This window comes from Lissotriton vulgaris, chromosome 10, assembly GCF_964263255.1.
Source record: "Lissotriton vulgaris chromosome 10, aLisVul1.2, whole genome shotgun sequence".
Taxonomy (NCBI): domain Eukaryota; kingdom Metazoa; phylum Chordata; class Amphibia; order Caudata; family Salamandridae; genus Lissotriton; species Lissotriton vulgaris.
Window position 1 is genome coordinate 464,807,286 of NC_141698.1, and position 21,479 is coordinate 464,828,764.

At 52.3% G+C, this 21,479-nt stretch overlaps 1 protein-coding gene across 1 annotated transcript in view; it reads right to left on the minus strand.

The window, feature by feature from the left end:
* ROGDI (rogdi atypical leucine zipper) overlaps positions 1 to 21,479 on the minus strand; it is a 421,371-nt gene that overhangs the window by 88,330 nt on the left and 311,562 nt on the right. Inside the window, exon 9 of the mRNA XM_086941328.1 lies at positions 21,216 to 21,265. Within this exon, the coding sequence (XP_086797454.1) occupies positions 21,216 to 21,265 (50 nt within the window). The remainder of the gene's footprint in view (positions 1 to 21,215; positions 21,266 to 21,479) is intronic.

The following is a 21,479-nucleotide window of genomic DNA, read 5'->3' on the forward strand; positions in this document are numbered from 1 at the left end:
TAAGGTCCCATGCTCAAAGTATCATATATGCACTTCATAGTTGCAGTGCTGAAAAGGGCCTCACACATCCAGTGCAGACCGCGGCGCCACACAGACAGCACTAAAGAGATAAAACCAACATTTTCAAAGCAATCAATCAAGGAACTTGTAAAGTGCGCTACATACCCGTGAGGGTCTCAAGGCGGTGAGGGGAGGGGCGGGGGGGGGGGGATGTGGGGGGTGCCGCTACTGCTCGAAGAGCCAGGTCTTGAGGAGTCTTCTGAATGCGAGTAGGTCTTGGGTCTGGCGTAGGTGGATTGGGAGGGTGTTCCAGGTTTTGGCGGCAAGCTAAGAGAAGGATCTGCCGCTGGCGGTCGACCGTTGGATGAGGGGGACATCTGCGAGGGCGAGGCTGGCAGAGCGGAGCTGGCAGGTGGGGGTGTAGAAGCTGAGTCTGTTGTTAAGGTAGGCTGGTCCGGCGTTGTGGAGTGCTTTGTGTGCGTGGGTGAGGAGCTTGAAGGTTATCCTCTTGTTGACGGGGAGCCAGTGTAGGTCTCTCAGGTAGGGGGTGATGTGGCTGCGGCGGGGGGTGTTGATGATTAGTCGGGTGGAGGCGTTTTGGATGCGTTGTAGTCGTCGTAGGTGTTTGGCTGGGATACCTGCGTAGAGTGCGTTGCCATAGTCCAATCTGCTGCTGACGAGGGCCTGTGTCACTCTTCTTCTTGTTTCGGTCGGGATCCATTTGTAGATCCGGCGGAGCAAGCGTAGGGTGTTGTAGCAGGAGGAGGAGACTGCGTTGACTTGTTTGGACATGGAGAGGGAGGAGTCGAAGATGAATCCTAGGTTGCATGCATGGTCGGTTGGTGTCAGTGCAGTCCCTAGGGCGGTAGGCCACCAGGAGTCGTCCCAGGCTGAGGGGGTGGGTCCGAGGATAAGAACCTCCGTCTTGTCCGAGTTCAGTTTCAGACTGCTGCTCCTCATCCAGTCGGCGATGGCCTTCATGCCCTCGTGGATGTTGGTTTTGGCGGTGTGGGGGTCCTTGGTGAGGGAGAGAATGAGCTGGGTGTCGTCGGCGTAGGAGATGATGTTGAGGTTGTGGTGGCGGGCCACTTGTGCGAGGGGGGCCATGTAGATGTTGAACAGTGTCGGGATGAGCCCAGGGGGACACCGCAGATGATGTCGGTGGCTTCTGACCGGAAAGGTGGGAGGCAGACGCTCTGGGTTCTGCGGGAGAGGAAGGATGTGGTCCAGTCAAGGCCTTCTCTCGGATTCCGGCTTCTTGGAGGCGTGTCTTTAGGGTGTGGTGGCAGACCGTGTCGAAAGTGGCTGACAGGTCCAGGAGGATGAGGGCTGATGTTTTGCCATTGTCCAGTTGCCGTCTGATGTCCTCTGTGGCGGCGATGAGGGCTGTCTCGGTGCTGTGGTTACGTCTGAATCCGGATTGGGACGCTTCCAGGATGTTGTTGTCTTCGAGGTGGCGGGTCAGTTGAATGTTGACGATTTTCTCGATGACCCTTGCCGGGAACGGGAGCAGGGAGATGGGTCGGAAGTTCTTGAGGTCCTTGGGGTCCGCCTTGGGTTTTTTGAGTAGGGAGTTGATTTCGGCGTGCTTCCAGCTTTCCAGAAATGTCGCTTTCTCGAAGGAGATGTTGATGATCTTCCATAGTTGGGGTGCGATGGCCGCGTCTGCTTTGTTGAATACGTGGTGTGGGCATGGGTCTGACGGAGATCCTGAGTGGATGGAGTTCATGATCTTGCGTGTCTCTCTTCGTTGGTGTTGGTCCAGGAGGTCAGGTGGTTGGCGCTGTTGGTGATCACGGGGGTGGTGGCGTCATGCATCGTTGGTGCGGTCGTGGAGTTGAAGTTGTCGTGGATGTCAGCGATCTTGAGGTGGAAGAATATGGCCAGTGAGTCGCACAGTTCCTGTGAGGGCGGGATGTCGTTGGCGCTGGCGTCGGGATTGGAGAGTTCTTTCACGATGCGGAAGAGCTCTTTGCTGTCGTGTGCGTGGTTATCCAGGCGGTCTTTGAATGAGGATCTCTTGGCTAGTCTGATGAGGTGGTGATGTCTCCGGGTGGCGTCCTTGTGGGCTGTGTGGTCTTCTGGCGTTCGTTTGTGGAGCCATTTCTTCTTCAGCTTACGGCAGGCGCATTTGGAGGTCAGGAGCTAGTCGGTGAACCAGGTGGCTCTCCTGCTGGCGTGGCTGTTGGATGGTCTCTTGAGTGGGGCGAGGGTGTTGGCTCAGTCGTTGATCCAGTGTCTGAGGTTGCGGGCTGCGGCGTCAGGGCAGATGGGGTCGATGGGTGGGTTCTGGGCGTGGGTGGTGGTCAGCTGGTCTTCGGTGACTTTGTTCCAGCAGCGGCGCAGCGGCTGTTGGGTGCAATGGTGCGTGGTTGGTTTTTTGAAGGTGAAATGGATGCAGCGGTGGTCAGTCCAGTGGGGTTCGGAGGTGTGGTCGAAGGCGACGTGGGTGCTTGTTGAGAAGACGGCATCCAGCGTGAGGCCTGTGGCGCGGGTGGGTGCGGTGACGAGTTGTCTGAGGCAGAGGTTGGCGAGGTTTTCAATCAGAGTGGCGGAGTTGGCGTGGTTGTTGTTCTCAAGGTGGAAATTCAGGTCCCCGAGGAGGATGGAGTCCGTGGAGGCGAGTTATGGGTGCTGGCGAGGTCAGCGATGGAGTCGCTGAACTGGGCCTGGGGTCCGGGGGGTCTTAAGACGAGTGTTCCTCTGAGGGTAGTGTTGGGGTCGGTGTGGATCCGGAAGTGCAGGTGTTCGGCTGTGTTGAGGGTGTCGTCTGCGTGGGTGGTGACCTTGAGGGTGGACTTGTAGACGATGGCTATTCCTCCTCAGACTCCATTGGCTCGGTCCCTGCGGGTGATCTTTTAGCTGTCCGGGATGGCAATGGCCATGTCGAGTGCGAGGAGTCGTTCCACCAGGTCTCGGTGAGGAAGGCCACGTCTGGGGTGAAGGTGTCGAGCAGGTCCCAGAGGTTGATGGCGAGTTTGCGTGCGGAGCGAGTATTGAGCAGAATGCAGCAGAGGTGGTTGGGTCTAGTTCTAGGAGGTTAGGTAGGTCTGTCGCAGGTGAAGCTGCAGGTGCGACAGGAGAAGGGTCTGTGGGTCCGTTTCGGGGCGGCCTGGAAGCAGGTGTTGTGTCGGCCGGCGTTGAGTACGTGGAGGGAGTCGGCGTCCGTCTTATCGGAGTCTGGCGTTGTGGCGAGCGTGGGGTCCAGGGGTTCTGGCGCTGGGCGCGGTCCAGGCGCGGATTGGCACAGATGGGCTTGCCTTAGGTGCGGCTTCGGTGGGGCCGCTGCGCGGCCTCCATTAAGAAGGGGGCGAGGGAGGGAGTAGCAGCTGGGAGGGCAAGCGGGTGTCCAATCATGCGCGGAGGGCGGGGCCACAGGGGAGGCAGCGGCGGGAGCGGGAAGCATGAAAAACATGGCAGGAAAGCAGGAACAAACCGAGGCAGCAGGGGTGATGCTGACGCGGCGGGGGAGCGACCTGGCCTGTGAACAGGGTTGAGGGTCACTCCCTTACTGCGCAGCGGCCTCCTTTAAGAAGGGGGCGAGGGAGGGAGGAGCAGCTGGGAGGGGGAGCGGGTGTCCAATCATGCGCGAGGGGCGGGGCCGCAGGGGAGGCAGCGGCGGGAAGCGGGAAAAAAACTGCGGGAAAGCAGGAACAAACCGAGGCAGCAGGGGTGATGCTGACGCGGCGGGGGAGCGACCTGGCCTGTGAACAGAGTTGAGGGTCACTCCCTTAGTGTGCAGCGGCCTCCTTTAAGAAGGGGGCGAGGGAGGGAGGAGCAGCTGGGAGGGGGAGCGGGTGTCCAATCAGGCGTGGGGGGCGGGGCCGCAGGGGAGGCAGCGGCGAGATCGGGAAGCGCGAAAAAAACGGCGGGAAAGCAGGGACAAACCGAGGCAGCAGGGGTGATGCCGACGCGGTGGGGGAGCGACCTGGCATGTGAACAGGGTTGAGGGTCGCAAATATTTCTTGAATATGTGATAGCTATTGGCTTTGCCAATGTCTTTTAGCTATGTTGTACAGAAGCGTGAATTAAAGACAGCTTAAAGTTAGGAAAACGCAATAATGTGGCCAGTAACAATGTGGGAGGGGTGTAGAAGAGACAGGGCAAGCAACAACATGGGAGTGGGACATGAGAGAGGGCAAGCAGCAACTCCGGTGGCAGGAGGTGGGGCACGCAAAAAAGCAGGTGTGGCGGCGAGAGAGAAGAGGTAAACAATGTGTGAGGGGCACAGCAAGGAACAACACGAGAGGGGAGCAAGCAATAAGCAGAGCGGGGCAGGTGGGTATAGCTGCAAACATATGCACTCTTATGAAGTGCTGCAACTAAAAGAAAAAATGGATCAGAAAGAGCGAGCAATTGAAGGACACTTGCCAAGGTAACAGTTCTTGAGCCATGCTCCAGGGAAACAATGGGCAAGCTCAAAACCCTCTCTGAGTAAACAAAATGACTAACAAGCGACAGCGCAAGCGCTACAATCTTGGTGGCAATTAAAATGACAACCAACCAGTGTGAACAAACAAACTTCAGTATATAAACCTCAAAGGCACATGATCAATTAAGATTAAAGTAGAGTTAAAACTAGCATTGGAGGCTGCTCTGCTGTAGCTCTTGATATATGTGGGTATGTGTAAACAGAAATGCAAATAAATGTATGCGTACTACACTCATTTACAAACACACACACATTTATATATATATATATATATATATATATATATATATATATATATATATATATATATTCACTGAAAAAAACAAAGGTTACAGGGACGTTTTAGTTAGGCTCAGGTGTCACTCGTACAAAAGAACAAGTTACTTACCTTTGGTAACGATATATCTGTAAGAAACATTAGTTAGTTAAGATTCCTTACCTTAGAATATCTCCAGGCGTCAGACTGGATCCGGAAAGTTTTTGTCAGCAGTACCCCTGCGTGTCGGTAGGCATCGTCTTCTGCTCCGCGTCTGTCGTCGTGATCGCCGGGATGAGGTCGTTGGAGTACTTAGACTCCACCCGCGTGCTGACGTCAGTTCTGTACATAGCTTTCTGCGCCAGGAACGCAGAGCCATGCAAGAAAGCGACACCAGTGCCATGAAACTAGGGCCATCAAAGGGAGATACCTTATCCCTAGATATTGGTTCGCAGAACAGGGAGGATGGGTGGGGCGGTAATGAATCTAACTAATGTTTCTTTCAGATATATCGTTACCGAAGGTAAGTAACTTGTTAGTTAAATTCCTTACCTTAGAGTAGATACCCCAGCAATACCAACCCTGGTGGTGGGCCTGCAAACCAACATCACACCAGGAAGTCCTGGAGAACGGAACGGCCAAAAAAGCCATCTCTCCGGACCTGACTGTCCAGGCAGTAGTGCTTGGCAAATGTGTGCAGCGAAGCCAAGTAGCTGCCTGACAAATGTCCTGCAAGGGGAATCCCCGACCCAGGGCAGTAGTAGCTGCCGTGGCAGGAGTGGAATGGGCACGCAGCCCCACAGGAGGCTCCCTTTTAGCCAAGGATTAACAGACCTTGATGCACAAAACGACCCACCGAGAGATGGTCCACTTGTGCACCGCCCATCCCTGCTTAGCACCCACGTAGCCAACAAAGAGTTGGTCGTCCACCCGGAACTGTTGTTTGCGGTTGAGGTAAAAGGAAAGCGCACGTTTTGGGTCCAGACGGTGGAGCCTCTATTCCTCTTTCGAGGGAAGCGGAAAGAAGGTGGGTAAGGTAATGGACTGGCCGATGTGAAAGGCAGTAACAACCTTGGGCAGAAAAGAAGGACGAGTCCTCAGAACAACCTTGTCCGGATGGACTGAGAGGAAAGGAGGCTTAGATGAAAGAGCCTGGAGCTCACTCACTCTTCAGGCAGAGGTGATGGCAACCAAGAAAGCAGTTTTGAGAGTCAGAAGACGAAGAGGGCAATTATGAAGTGGCTTAAAGGGAGCGCACATCAGATAAGTAAGAACTAGGTTCAAGTCCCACTGAGGCATCACAAAAGGAACAGGAGGGAACATGTGTGTGATGCCTTTCAAGAACCTATTTACAACAGGGGACTTGAAAAGAGAAGGCTGATCAGGAAGCCTCAAGAAGGCGGAGATGGCAGAGAGATAGCCTTTGATAGTGCCCAGAGCAGAGCCCTGCTGGGCAAGAGAAAGAAGAAACCTCTGAAAGAGGGGCAGAGAGTGGATCCACAGCCTTTGCTGTGCACCATGCCACAAACTTGTTCCACCTGTAGGCGTATACCGTTTTTGTGGAGGGACGCCTGGCTGCCAGAATTACATCACAGACTTCAGGAGGCAAGTCAAATGGCCTCAACTGTAGCCGCTCAATCTCCACGCATGTAGGTGGAGACTGGATAGGTTCGGGTGGAGGACCGTCCCCTGTTGCTGCGACAGAAGGTCCTCCTGAAGAGGCAGACAAATCGGGGGATTGACTGACATACTGAGTAGCTCGGGATACCAGTACCTTCGTGCCCAATCCGGAGCCACAAGGATGACTTGGGCTCGGTCGCGCCTGATCTTCTTCAGCACTCTGGGCAGAAGTGGTATAGGCGGAAAGGCGTACAACAGACCGCAACTCCACTCGCGATGAAAAGCTTCGCTGAGCGAGTGCCGCCTTGGAAATTCCAGCGTGCAGAACTGATGACATTGCGCGTTCTCTTCTGTGGCGAATAGATCTAATCAAGGCTCGCCCCACTGCTGAAAGAGACCTTGCGCCACGTCCGAGTTCAGACACCATTCGTGATCCATCATGCACCGGCGGCTGAGTTCGTCCGCCCTGGCATTCAGGGAACCTGCCAGGTGTTGAACCACCAGGGTGATGCCCTGGTGTTCCAGCCATGTCCAGAGGCGCAGAGCCTCTTGACAAAGGGTCCACGACCCCACCCCACCCCACCCTTTTTGTTGCAGTACCACATGGCAGTGGTGTTGTCCGTGAACACCTGCACTACACTTCCCCGGACAGAGGGAAGGAATGCCTTCAGTGCAAATCGGATCACCCGCAGCTCCAGAAGGTTGATATGGAGCCGGAACTCCGCCGGAGACCAGAGGCCTCTGATCTCCGCCTCTCCTATGTGGCCCCCCCCCCCATCCCAGGAGGGACGCATCCGTCACCACTGTGTGCTCCGGTTGGGGAAGGCAAAGGGATCTGCCACTGACCCAATCGCGGTCCGTGAGCCACCACTGCAGCTGATTCGCAGTGCCCTTTGAGATCAGGACGTGGTTGGACAGGTTGCCTTGATGCTGTGCCCACAAGTCCCACTGCAGAGCCCGAATCCACCACCTGGCGTGATGTACTAGCAGGATGCAGGAGGCCATCTGCCCCAGGAGCCACAGCGTCAGCCTGACCGAAACTCGGGATAAAGGTTGAAAGATCGGAATTAGAGCCTGAATATCCCAAACCCGCTGCTCGGGAGGATAAACCCGAAACTGCGCTGAGTCCAGAACCGCTCCGATGAAGAGGAGCTTCTGAGAGGGACTCATGTGTGACTTCGGCACGTTGATGGAGAACCCCAGCGAGTGCAGGAGATCGGCTGTAGTCTGGAGGTGGGAGACGACTGTCTGGGGCGAGCCCACCTTCAACAACCAGTTGTCGAGGCAGGGGAAGACTGGAACTCCTAATCTGCACAGATGAGCTACGACCACCGCCATCACTTTCGTGAAACACCCGAGGGGCACTGGTGAGGCCGAAGGGGAGCACGGTAAACTGAAAGTGCTCGTGGCCTACCGTGAACCACAGGAACCGCAGGTAGCGCCGGTGGGCCGGCATAACGGGGATGTGGAAATATGCGTCCTGCAAGTCCAACGATCCAGTCTCCAGGGCAGCCAGGAACTGAGCTAAAGTCAGCATCTTGAACTTCTCCTTCCGGAGGAAGCCGTTGACGCTCCTGAGGTCCAAGATAGGGCGCAGGCCCCCTTTACCCTTTTTTGGAACCAGAAAGTAGTGGGAATAGCAACCACGTCCTACTTCTGGCCCAGGAAAGCGCTTGATGGCCCCCTTGACCAAGAGGGCCGTAACTTTCTCCTGCAGAAGTTGCTAGTGGTCCCCCGACATGCGGTGGTACTGCGGTGGCATGGCTGAAGGGGTCGCCTCGAAGGGGAGGGAGTATCCTGCCTCCTGGCGTTGAATGGGCCTAAAAGCTCGGACTAGGAATGCTTTGAGCCGGATGCTGCGGGAGTTGACGTGGACTGACCGGACCTTTGTCCCCCTGCACCGCCACGGCTGTTACCACGTCCGTGACCGCGTTGAGGTTGGTTTTGCGGCCTGTGGCTGAATGAACGTGTGGGGGCGCCCCTTCCTTGACCACAACCGGGACGAAAAGCAGACGTCTGCTGGCGCTGGCCCGACAGGCCCAAGGACTTGGCCATAGCCCTGGAGTCCTTGAAACACTCAAGTGCACTCCCTGCTTTGTCACCAAACAGGCGACTGTCATCGAAGGGCATGTCCATGAGCGTGTTCTGGACATTCCCCGAACAATTGGCGGACCTCAGCCAGGCGTGGCGACCTTCGTGGAAATCGCTCTGCCTAGCGAGTCCGTGGTATCAAGTCCACATCGGATGGAATACCGTGCTGCGTCCCGCTCTTCAGCACGAGCCTGGACGCGAGATGCCCGGGCCTCCTCCAGACACTGGGGCAGCACGTCCACCACTGTATCCCACAGAGAGTGGGTGTAACGGCCTTAAAGGCATGCAGTATTAACGGACTGCAACCCCAAGCTGACTGAGGAGAACAGTTTCTTCCCAAACTTATCAAGCCTTTTGGATTCCCGATCCGGGGGGGGCAGTAGGGAATGCGGTATGGGATGTGAAGGCCTGGAGCACCAGACTCTCGGGAGTGGGGTGCACGGACAGAAAGCAGGGGTCACCCGGATCCGGGCGGTGGCGTCAGGCCACGTTCCGATACACAGGGGTCACTGTGGAGGGCTTGGACCAAGTGCCCATCAGAACGTCTGTGAGGGCCTCATGAAACGGCAGCATAGGCTCCGAAGAGCTTACTGGCGGTTGAAGCACCTCAGTAAAATTAGTCCTCAGAGCTGCAGCAGGGAGCTCAAGAGCCTACGCCTTTGCTGCCCTGCGCAACACCACACCATATGTAGCACCCTCCTCCATAGCCACGGAGGGAGGAGAGATGAAACCAGTGTTGGGCGATGTGGCATCACCACTGGCCTCCCCAAGCTCATCTGCCGAGTCCTGACTTAACTGGCACTGTTGTGCCAGAGGGTCCGCAGACCCCTCCCAGTCCTCCCCTTCATCCGTGTCCTGATAAACAGACATAAAAGCCGGAGCCGGGTCATAGGTGAATTGCTCACCCACCAGAGACAGAGCCGGACCCGGACTGAAACCAGGGACGCCGTTGTCAGAGGACGGCGCCAGGAGTGGCACCATAGGAGTCGGCGCCAGAGGCGGAGTCACGGGGTTGACTGTCGTCGACAGGGATCCAGGCCTGAATAACGGGGGTCCTGCAGCATCGGGACCGAAGTCGTCGACGGCGCCGAAGCCGCCGGCTCGCTAGGACCCCCAGTCGGACCTGCAGGGTCCGAAGGTGCGCCGGCATGCCTCAACGGCGGAAAGTGAGTCCTCATGGCCACGAGGAAGTCTCGAATCTCGCCCGGAGTTGCATGTAGCCCAGGGACCGGAGGGTGTGGAGCTGGAGCTGCGTGGGTGGTGCCACCCGAACCCTCGGCCGAGTCGGAGTCGCACGACCGGCGAGGGGAGTCAGAAGAGTGATGTCGCTTCTTTGACTTCGTCTTGGAGTGCCTCGACTTACCTGAATGCGAGACTTGAAGCCCGACGAACGGTGATGGCTCTGACTCCGCGACGGTCCCTCGACCGGGACCTCGAGCGGCGCGGAGCAGACTGTCAGATCTCGAGAAGCTTACGGGACCACTCCTGCCTAGCTTTCGAAGTCAAGGCCCGACAGTCGGGGCACGACTTGTCGTCGGGTCTGCCCCAAGGCAGTAGAGACACCGGCGGTGGGGGTTGGGAACCGACATTAGTCGGTGACAGGCGTCACACGGCTTGAAACCGGGCATCCCTACCGGCAACAGGAGTCGAATGAGACTCCAAAAGATCGTCAAAAATGACCAAAAAGTTAGTAAAAAAGTGACTAGCTCTTCCCGGATCTGCGCTCGCTGGCGCGGAAAAAAGAATAACTGATGTCAGCGCGCGAGTGCGTCATCTAAGTACTCAGACGACGTCATCACGACGCAGACGACTGACGTGGAGCAGCAGAAGACGCCTACAGACGAGCCGGGGTACTGCTGATGAAAACTTTCCGGATCCAGTCTGACGCCTGGGGTAATTCTAAGGTAAGGAATCTAACTAACCTGTTATATATATATATATATATATATACACACAAACACACACACATACCAACGTGTATTCTTGAATCAATGAGTGTATGAGTGCCTGATTGGATGATTCAGTGGGTGTGGGGTGTGTGACTGACTGTTTATGTGAGTTATTAGGTGCCTCAGTGAATGTATGTGTGACTGGTTGTGTGAATGTCTGTATCTGGCAGTTAATGTCTAAGTGGTTGAATGGGTGTGTGGGTGGGTACTTGAGTTTCAGTATGGGTGAGTGATTGGTTGTCTGAGTACCTCTATGGGTGTCTGAATGGGTGTGTGAGGTGGTGTGTGACTGCCTGTATGGGTGAGTGAGTGGATGGGTGGGTGAGTCAATGGCTCTATGGTTTAGTGAGGGTGTGTGTGAGCGAGGGACTGTATGGCTGAGTGAGTGTGTGTATGGCTGTGTCATTGAGTCAGTGCATGTGTCAGTGGTATATGGGTTGGTAAATGGGTATGTGAAAGGCAGAAGAGTGATGGAGTATGTGAGTGAATTAATGTGAGTTGCTGTATGGGTGTGTTCTTGTGTCAGTGACAGTATGAGTGAGTCTGTGTGCAACTGTATGGGTAAGTGGCTGTGTGATTGACTGTATGGGTGAGTAGGTGTGTCACTAACTATGGATGACTGACAGTGTGTGAGTGGCTGTAAGGGTGAGTGAGGGGATGTGTGTGTTGAACTATGAATTAGTGACTAGCTGTGTAAGAACTGGTATGGGTGTGTGAATGGGTTTGAGAATGGTATTTGGAGTGGGTTACTGGAGATAACAGGAAGGGTAGTTGGCTCCTTTGGGGGCCAACTACCCCTCCTGTTCCCTCCAGTAAGTCTCATACAGCGGGATTGCTGAGACCTCATAGGAGGCCACGCCCCCTTTCTCTACCACTCTGCAAACGGGATTCCTTGCACACTGCTGCTTGGGGGAAAAAGTCCACTTTAGTCCTGAAGCCCTCAGGAAGCAAGGAGACCCCATCCTCCCCAACCAGCAGTGCGCCGAGAGGCATGTTTGCAGAGTGTTGGGGAAAGGGAGCATGGCCTCCAACCACCTCTCAGCAATCCAGCTGTGTGGGACTTACTGGGGGTAACAGGAGATCCTATTGGACCCTAAGGACCCTCAGCAGCCAAGGGAACTTTATCCCCAACAAGAAGTGCTCCAGAAGGAGCGTTTGCAGAGTGGTGGAGAAAAGGGATCGGTACTCCGGGAAGCTGCAGGGTTTTTTTTCCTATTTTTTTTTAGGAAGGGGGGCCACATGTGGGAGATGTGACCTATTTTGGGCCCCAGGGACCCAGCCCACTATAAAAAAAACAATATATATAAAAAAACAATGGGAGGGGGCCGCGCGGCACCCCTCCCAGGCAAATATCGGCCTGGGGGCCCCAACCGCAGGGCCAAGCCATTATTTAAAAAAAACATAGGGGAGGTCTGCACTGCCTCCCCTCCTCTGGCCGATATCGGCTCCAGGGGCCCCACCCCTGGGGTCTGGCCACATTGTTGGGAACTGGGGGGGAGGAGGGGGGTGGACAGAAGGCCTCTGCCAGCTCCCCACCTCCTGTGGGATCTGGCATTTTTTTAGACCCAGGCAGCTGCTAGCAAGCAGCTCCCTGGATCCCAAAGCAATATCTGTTTCCCCGCTCGCATTACAGCGGAAGGGAAACAGACATGCTCTGCTTTCAGCAAGCAAGAGCATTTTCTGCTCTTGCATGCTTAAAGCAGAGAGCCATAGCAAACTGCAATGTCCCGGGGTGGACACCCCTGGGAGGAGGCAGTCCACAGGGCCAGCTAGAGACCCAGGAAGGGGCTGTGCAGCCCCACTCCTTTCTTTGAATTTTTTGGCCCGGGGAGGTGGCAGTCTGCAACAGACCCCCTTCATTATTTCACTGTAGCTCCGGGGAGGTGGCGGTCCCCAGGGGACTGGGCAGACTGGGCGAGCCCACCACAAATATGTTATTGAGCCCCAGAAAGGTGGCGGTCCTTAGGGCAGCGGGGGGGGGGGGACGAACAGCCCCCCCCCAGTAAATGTACACTACAGTGCCCCTGGGAGGTGACTTTCCCTGGGGCAGCCACACGGCTCCCCCTCATATTATTACTTCCCTGGGGAGGTGGTAGTCCCCCATTGATTTTGATTAAATAATATATGTGCCCTGAGAAGGTGGCGGTCCCCAGGGCAGCAGGGGTGCTTTGCGTCCCCCGCATCTTTAGTGTGGAGGGCGCTGGGGAGGTGACGGTCCTCAGGGCTTAATAAAGCCTAGGAGAGGGTGCCCCATGAGCCCCACTCTTTGTTTACCCGCATGCCCCCGGATTTGGTCCACCTGGGGGCTTTACAAAAAGACAAGCAGCAGCCTGCGCATCCTTCTATTTTCCTTTACATTTTGCCACGGATCCACCCGCAAGTCCGCGGCAAAATAAAACAAATAAAAAAGCTTTTAAACACCGGCGGGTTCCCTCTGGGACCCACCCTACCAACCATGTTTAGGGGTCAGGGTATTCCTACCCTGCCCCTTTTTCTTTATTTTGAACTTTTTCTGGAGCTCGGCTTGAAGTGGTTGAAGTGTTGGCAGCCAATCAAATTTTAGTAGGATCCGCAAGTCCACTGCAAAGACTCGTGTCCCCAGGAATCTATTTTTTTTTGTGGAAATCTTTTAAGTAAGATAACAGCACCAAAACAGTTACACACTGTACAGCATCTGATGGTAAGTGGACATACAGACGACAGAGACCTGCATAAAATCATCTTGAACATTTTTGGCCTGCATACATAGACTTGAATTCATACACAATATTAGCTAGCTTCAGAAACAGACTGGGTATCCCCCCTGTACATTCTCCACGCTCCCCATATTTTCTCCCACTTCTTGGGACACCCTCTACTTTTATATATCACTTTTTCAGCCCTTTGGCACCAATCTAGATCTTTTCCCTAATCTCCCACTGTTGGAAATACATTACTACCCCAGTCTCGCTATATTTCTCTTGGCGACCATGCTTGCCAATGCCAGCCAGACTGTATCCCACTTAGGCCAGGTGATGTCACTTGTCACTCGCAAGATGTGCAAGCGGGCCTCCAGAGGAACCTCCGCGCCAACCACTTCAGAGATTATGTCCGCCAGTCTGGACTAGTATGCCCGGATCCTGGTGCAGTCCCACAAAATGTGGAAGAAGGTGCCCACTTCTCCACAACTCCTCAGACAGAACTGTGAATCAACATACCCAATACGGTATTGTGTCGTGCGCGGAGTGTAGGAGCGGTGCAGGACGCGCAGCTGAACAAGTCTAAACTGGGCACGAATCGCCACCTCCCGGGGGCTCTGTAGGGCTTCTCTCCAATCATTCTCCTCTAATAACCCAACCTCGGATTCCCATTTTTCTTGCAAAAACCCCAGGGGATCAGTCAGGTTATTGATAAGCTTTTTATATGTGAGGGAAATGGCCTGATCTATCATCGGGTCCAGCAACAATCTATCTTCCACTAGGGCATAGTCTGGCAATTGTTCCCCGTGGTGGAGATGTTGGTAGATGGCATGTTTGAGCTGCTGGTAGTGAGGGAACTCCCCTCTCCCCATCTGGAATTCCGCCTGCAGGGTAGTAAACTCTAGCATGTCCCCTCTTTTCCATACATCACCCAACACATCAATGCCAATTTGGCTCCATTTGCAAAGGCCCTTCAGTTTCGCAACCTCTGGGAGATAATTCCCAGCCCACAGAGGGGTTTGAGCTGTAAGCTTCGCCTCCCATCCCAGCAGTTTTTTCGCCCTCCTCCACGCCTCCACAACCTCTTCCATTTGAGGTGGCAGAGGCGAACTGCGTCTACCCCTGCGATACAGAGCGGCCAAGTAGGTACCACTGCCTAAGACCATCCGGTCCACCCTATACGCCAGCTCATCCATCGGGGCGAACACCCACCCGTTGATGTTGACTAACTGCGCTGCCCAATAGCAGAGTCTAACATCCGGGACTGCGAGTCCTCCCTCATAGACCTCCGCTGGAGCTTTTTCAGAGAAATTCTCGGGCATCCCACTCCCCAAAGTAATGTACGCAGCTCCGAGTCAATCGCCCGGAAGACCTTCTCTGGGACTGAAAAGGGAGTACTTTGCAAAGCGTAAAGTGGACGGGGAAGGGCTATCATTTTAAATAGGACAGCACATCCCATCAGGGAGAGCGGGAGAGTCCTCCAATGTGCAACATCCCCTTGCAGCCGCTCCAGTTGAGCGTACACGTTCAAACGCATGAACTCCACCGCCGACCTCGTAATCCAGATACCCAAGTATCGGAAGGTCTCTTTCCATACCAGCCCCCGATATTCTGCAGCTAAGTCCAGCGGAGGTCCTGCCATCAGATTGCCCAGGGATTTGTCCCAATTAATGCGATAGCCGGAGTATTCGCCAAACGAACGCATGATCAGCTTGAGTCTCAGAATAGAATCGGACGGTTTTTGGACATAGATTAGAACGTCATCAGCTTACAGCGATATACGCTCCTCCCAGCCGCCCCACAGGTCAATGCCCCACACCATGGAATCAGTCCGCACCCAAGCAGCCAGCGGCTCCGGGGCCAGGGCGAATAACGTTGGGACAAGCGGACAGCCCTGCCTCGTGCCCTGCCCCAATTGAAACTCCCTGGAGAGGGGACCGTTGACACGGACCCTCACAAGCGGTGCAGTGTACAATAACCTCACCCATGCTCGAAAGTTATCACCAAAGCCCAGTTTGGCCAAGACCGCGTATATGTATTGCCATTCCATACTATCAAAGGCCATATGGGCTTCCAGTGACAGTAGAGCCGCCGGTACAGTCAGGCGAGTATACACCGCCTGAAGCACCCCAAACAAGCGTCGCAGGTTGAACCTCGTGTTTCTATGGGGCATGAAGCCCGATTGATCCGGGTGGATCAAGGACTGAATGACCGCCCCCAATCTGGTGGCTAGGATTTTGCCAAGACCTTGGTTTCATAATTAAGGAGTGAAATGGGCCTGTAGGAGCTGCATAAATCCTGCGGTTTGCCAGACTTAGTATTACGACTATCGTTGCAGATCGAAGATCCTTCGGGAGCAGCCCTTCCTGTTTGGCCTCATCATTTAGCACATGCAGAGCAACCCTTCCCGACACACATCTAAACGCCTCTGCCGGGAACCCATTAGGACCTGGCACCTTCCCTGCCAGCAAGTCTCCCATGGCCGCCTCTACCTCCTCCACCGTAATGTTTGACTCCAGGATTTCCCGATCAACAGGATCTAATGTAGGCAGAGGTATGTCACGTAAGAAGTCATCGAACTCCCATTCCCGCCTCTCAGTTTGCGGCCGATAGATAGCCTCATAGTATTGCGGAAACGCCTCAGCTATGTTTGCACTTGTGTCTCGCATAGTCCCGTCTGTCGGCTGGATTCCAGGTACCCAGTTGTGGTCCCTATCGCGCTTCTCAAGCCAGGCTATCATCTTATTCGCTTTATCCCGTAAGTCATAGACACGCCGCTGCGTAGCAATAGCACGCGATCTCACCTGGTCAGTCATCACATCCCTCAGTTCTTTTTCTTTGAGTCGCAGTTTGTGACTGATTTCCTGCTCCTGTTCCTGTTACACCCTCCTAGCGCACTCTAAGGCATGAATCTCTGTTTCAAGGCCATTAATTTGGGCATATTTTTCCTTTCTGCGTTTCCCCGTCTCCGCCTGCACAAAGTCCCTGGCCACAGTCTTATAAGCCCCCCAGAGGGTACACTGAGATCTAACGTAGAAATCTATATTTTTTAAACTTAAATTTCTCTGAAACTACTGAACGGATTGACACCAAATCACAAAAAGCATGCTTTCTGGGCCAACATCTAGCTTTCTGCCAAATTTGGTGTAATTCTGTTCAGCAGTTCGGGCTGTAGTAGTGTTTATAAAAAACAAGAAAAATCCCCATAGACATAACATGGGAAAAGCATGTTTTGGGGCCCCCCTCTCTTTTCTCGCCCCCGGTTGACTGATCACATCGAACCTTTCAACACAGGAAGGGGTGGGAGCACACTGCTTCACCCTCCAGCACAGTTCGCCCCTTAGCATTATGGTAAATGCAGTTCTTAATACATGCTTACTTGAGATTTTACTGGAGTGTTCCACCAAATTTGGTGCAGGTTAGTGCTGTACATCTCTAGACACGTGTTTCTAGATTTCATCAGCCATCAGTAGAGATAAAAACACATTTTATATGGGGTTGCTGAGCAGACTGCCACAATCCTTACAGGTCTCAGAGTACCTCTCACAGGCACACAGGTGTATCTCCACAAGCTTGTCAACTCAATGGCTCGAGGGAGCCTTTTCAAAACAGGAAGGGTTTCAACACAGCAGCTGAACCAAAAAGGGGAAGTTTTGTGACATTTTTGTGGCGAGAAGTCAAGCAGCGCCAAACTTATCGGCAAAATAAAATACGCTTTCCTTATGGAAACTTTGGTCCTGACTATAACTCACGCTCATATACACCTAACACAATACAAACACACAGCATAGTGGAACTGTAGACCGATTTGGCCAGTGAGAGCAGATATGGTAAGATCGGCTCTGGAGAAACGTGGAACTGCTGACAGCAAGTGACACCAAATGCAGAATCTTCCATTTAGGTTTGTAAGCTTTGTTGGTGCTTTCCGCTGTAGACTTGGCAAGAATATCCCTGCATTCTTGTGTGATCTTAGATTGCGAAATTCATAGAATTCAGGAGCCATGCATGTCATTTGAGAGATACAAAAGGGGATGATGGACGGAGCGCTTGAGCAAATCAAACACTTACCCCCAGTCAACTGATCTGGGTTTAATCCATCACCATTCTTGAGCTCACTCAGCAACCCCAGTTCAGACATGGCCATATGCAAATCAGTCTGACCCTGTGCCTCATGGGAACAGTCCAGCCCGAACTGCCAAGCCATGTCTTCCCTGGACCGGAAACAAGCATCCTGGGACCGGTTTCGGGTTCATAACCCTCATCAGCCAGGCTATCTTGAATCCAGTGGCATAGTGAGCAAGGGACTCACGTCTGAGCATACCCTGCCAACTTAGGGCGAACAAAGCGATGCAAAAGGGAATGATGGACGGAGCGCTTGAGCAAATCAAACACTCACCCGTAGTCATCCCAGTCATCTGACCGTAGTGGAGGTGCAGGAATTTCCCCCTCTACTCTATCCTTCTCTGAGGAAGATCGATCTTCTCTCTGTGGCAACGGCATCAGGGGATGAGGCGTTATTCTGGGTGTGACAGGCACCTGCAGCGTGAGAGGAGCAGCAGGCTGTGGTGATGGTGCCGTAGTACGTTCCTCTTGAGGTTGTGGAAATCTTTTACTATAGTCTGAAAGCATAGCCTGCAGGTCTTGGATTAATGAGGATGGTAGGTGAGCAGTATCGGGTCTAGAAAGGTTCATGCAATAACCACAAGGCTCAAATTGCCTTGGCGGATTAGGGCAATAATGTTGGTAATACTGCTTCTCATCATCATAGTCCTCATCCTTCTCTGGCATTTAACATGCAGCTCAGAAGCTGCATGTTAAATGTGCGCTATCCCACAGGGACCTTCATTCTCAGATTCCTGCAGATTTAGTTGGTGGATTGGGGGCAAAGGCAAGTCTGCTTTGTGAAGTTATCTCAGGGCGCCGGAAAGTCTTGGTTACCTCAATTTGCAACCTTGTTGACGGTGGGATAGCCGGTGCCATTGTCTACTGGATGGTGTAGTCCTTGGGTGTTGTCCTCGCCAAAATCCTCGCCCAAGGGACTGCCGTCGACAGAACCGTCAGTGGAGTTGTCATCAACAGGATTGTTTTAAGGAGCTAATAGATGGAGTTAAACGTTGTGGTAGATAGTGCGTTAGATGATGGAGTTGTTGTCAGCAGTGAATGGATCTTTGTAGTCAGTTGAATTCTTGTTGATAAAATGGGGGCGCCGATGGCGGCCATAGTCTATGCTGCTGTCGACAGTGGTCTCGAATCAAAATACTTCTACTGGTTGTTGTCGTCGCCGAGCGTGGCTTAGATGATAATGGCACCATCAACGCTGATTTTTGAGAGGATTTATGCCTCACAGGTAGCATGAGGGTGCTTTTTCTCCTTAGAAGAAAGAGTACATGGCAAAGAAAAGGTTGGCTCAGAGGAGATCCTGGTAGGTTTCTCCTTATGAGAGTCCTTAGCCTGGTTGGAGGTTTTATGAGGTTTTCTAACCTCCTCAGACGCATCCGCCTGTGATCTGGGCCTAGTATGTAACCTTACAAATAACAGGCAGTCACAGTGGGAAGCCTAGTAAACAAACATCACATCTTCGATGTAAAGAATTAAGAGAAATAATTTTGAAAGTTAAAGTCTTTTTTTATCTCAGCATTATAATCATGCATCTAAGATATACTTATACACAGGTGATCCAGGTGTGATAGTGCTAAAGGAAAAGCTCGCTGTGAGGGCTTGGAAGTGTGGAAATGGGGTGTTTATACAATATTTAGTGTCTTTTAGAAGAAGACCTGTCTGATAGCCTGCGTGGCCAAAATCAATTGGAAATACAGTAACACAATTACTGTTATCAAAGTTGTGCAACATAATCAGTACAGGCATAAATAATTAAATTACAGTCGACATTTTGACCCCATCAATAAACAAAGGTGCATTAGGTCCTTAAACCGGGGTCTTCTTCAGGACAAAGGGAGACACCTTGTATCCAACCATGCAATTAATGGAATCACGATTTAAACATGGGCCCATAGGCTCCTATGTCAGAGAGGTAAGAAGACAGTTCAGTCCCATCTGTGGACTATGTAAGTAGGAGAAAAGTCAGGATGCAGAGTGCTGTCGTTTATTTAATTAGACCGCAATTGGAATGAATCTCGGCGTGCCTTCAAATAACTGCATGACTAAATGCCTGCCAGCCGGTGTTCCATAATTCGCTGCCCCCGTGAGGCAGTGCCCCCCCTGTTTTGCGCATGCGCACGCATGCGCATATTACGGCTGATGAAGTGGTACCACGCCCACCATCATTCCGTGACATCACCATCGCGCATGCTCTATTCGAACATGGCTCGCGTCTCGGGCAGAAAGCGCCCGCGGGGTCCTTGTGCCGACCTCTATAGACAGCCCGTCTCCGTACACCCCACCTGCAGGCCGGTATTGCCCCTCATTAAAGCTGGTACATATTTATTAAAAATGTACATGTTTAACACAATACATTTCTGACAGCTCTCAGCGTATCCCCAGTAAGTGTCCTCAATTCTTTAGCCTTTCCTTGCTATGTCCATCTGATCGGCCTCACTCAGACTTCTTCTCACACCCCTCTCCCTTTCCTTCTCTAATCAAATCTCCATCAGATAGATGGTGATTAAATTGGCATTAAATAAAATGAATTTTGAAGTGTTCCAGCCTCGTACACCGCCTCGGGCTGCTGGCAGCTCGAGGCTCTGAACAATGTTGGCACAAGGACCCCTCCAGCCGCTCTCTGCCCTTCTCCGCCCGTGACGTAGGGGGGGCAGCCACTCACGGGGATACAATGGTTCTCAGAACACCGGCAGGCTCACTTCTGGAGAAAATGTGTCAGAAATCAACTTCTATCTATTGGTAACAATGTTGCAGAATGAATCATGGAGCGTCTTACAGTCAGCGCGATCCTTAACAGTCTTTGAAAGACTTGAACTTTCAAAATAGTTTCTCTTAATTCTTTACATTGGTGATGTGATGTTTGTTTACTAGGCTTTCCACTGTGCCCGCCTGTTATTTGTACTGACATTGGTCCAGGTCTGGTGGCCTTTTTGGGTTCTCCCTATTGGAGTGTAACGCCTCATATGTGACCTGGCAGAAGTGTCGCTGTCCTCCTCTGAAGAAGTATTGAGTGACTGTTTTCTGAAATCGCAAAAGTAGCCTCCTCTCTATCACTTAAAGTTTTAGGGGGGAAAGTGTGACAGAGATTACACTGTTTTACCTCGTACTGGGGATGGAGGTAATACATGCAGTCCTCATGTGGGTAATCCACATGAACTCTTTCCTTCCCACAGGTCTTGCAGGGATGAAAAAGGGCTTTCTTGTCATATATAGTATAAGAAGCAAATCTAAAGTTGTACAATTAGTTTGAAGACGACAACTGAGCAGAGATTTGGGAGACTCCTTCACACACAATGTGCAGTGAAAATCTGAGGGGCTCAGCTACTCTTGGGACTGTTCTAGAGGGTGCTAGCAACTGATTGGTTGTATCTGAAGTTTAGACCTTTTAAAAAAAGGATATAGGCTATTAAATTCATGCTCTAGTGCTATTATAGCCTACAGTAGTTTTACATACTGCAGGACTCCCCCCCCCCCCCCCCCCAACCCCCCCCCCCCAACCACCCCCCTTCCTTGACGACAGTGAATGATTCAAACATGTGACTCTATGAAAGATACCCCAAAACTGGATAACTTGTTTGTCTTATGCTGGGGACTTTTCATGTGAGAGCAGTTTGTGATAAGCACAGAGTTGGCAGAAACCAAACCATGTCTGAAGCAGCAGGCACAAGCCTTTAGAAGTGCTTATATTCACAAGTAGTTTCCTGTAAACTACGCAGTCATTCGAGCAGGCACCGCAAAAACAAACAAACAAAAAAACAGCGCAACTAATGGCATTGTCCATCACAAATGAGCAATGGCATTATTTTCTGTCCACCAATGTTGAAATGAGACAAACCAAGTATCACATTAAAAAGAGATGGGTACGCGTCTACTGATAATACCCATTTTAAAACAGTTGCCAGTAGGGGTTAGTGGGTCCTCGGAGCAAAAGAGAGATTGACGTACTTTAACACTACTTCCCAAGAAATATGTTTAAAGCATTGATTTAGAAATCCATTTATGAGATTTGCTGTTAGATTCCTTTCACTGAGGCCTGTATATATTTTAACAAAACATTTTATAATACTCACAACATGGCTCCAGGATGGTGTAGGATGGATCCGCCAGCTGGCCGGAAGTTCTGAAAAAGATACAGTTAAAAAGAAATTAATAACAAAAAGGTGCATCTAGAAAATTAGGAAAGAAAAAATGGAATAAGCTAAAACATGAAAATGAACAGATAAAACACACTCACATGCCCATACAGACACTCACAAATCCACACAGCCACACCATGACACTCACTCACGTGTAGGCCCCCAAACTCATTCAGGCTCACACAGACACTCACACAC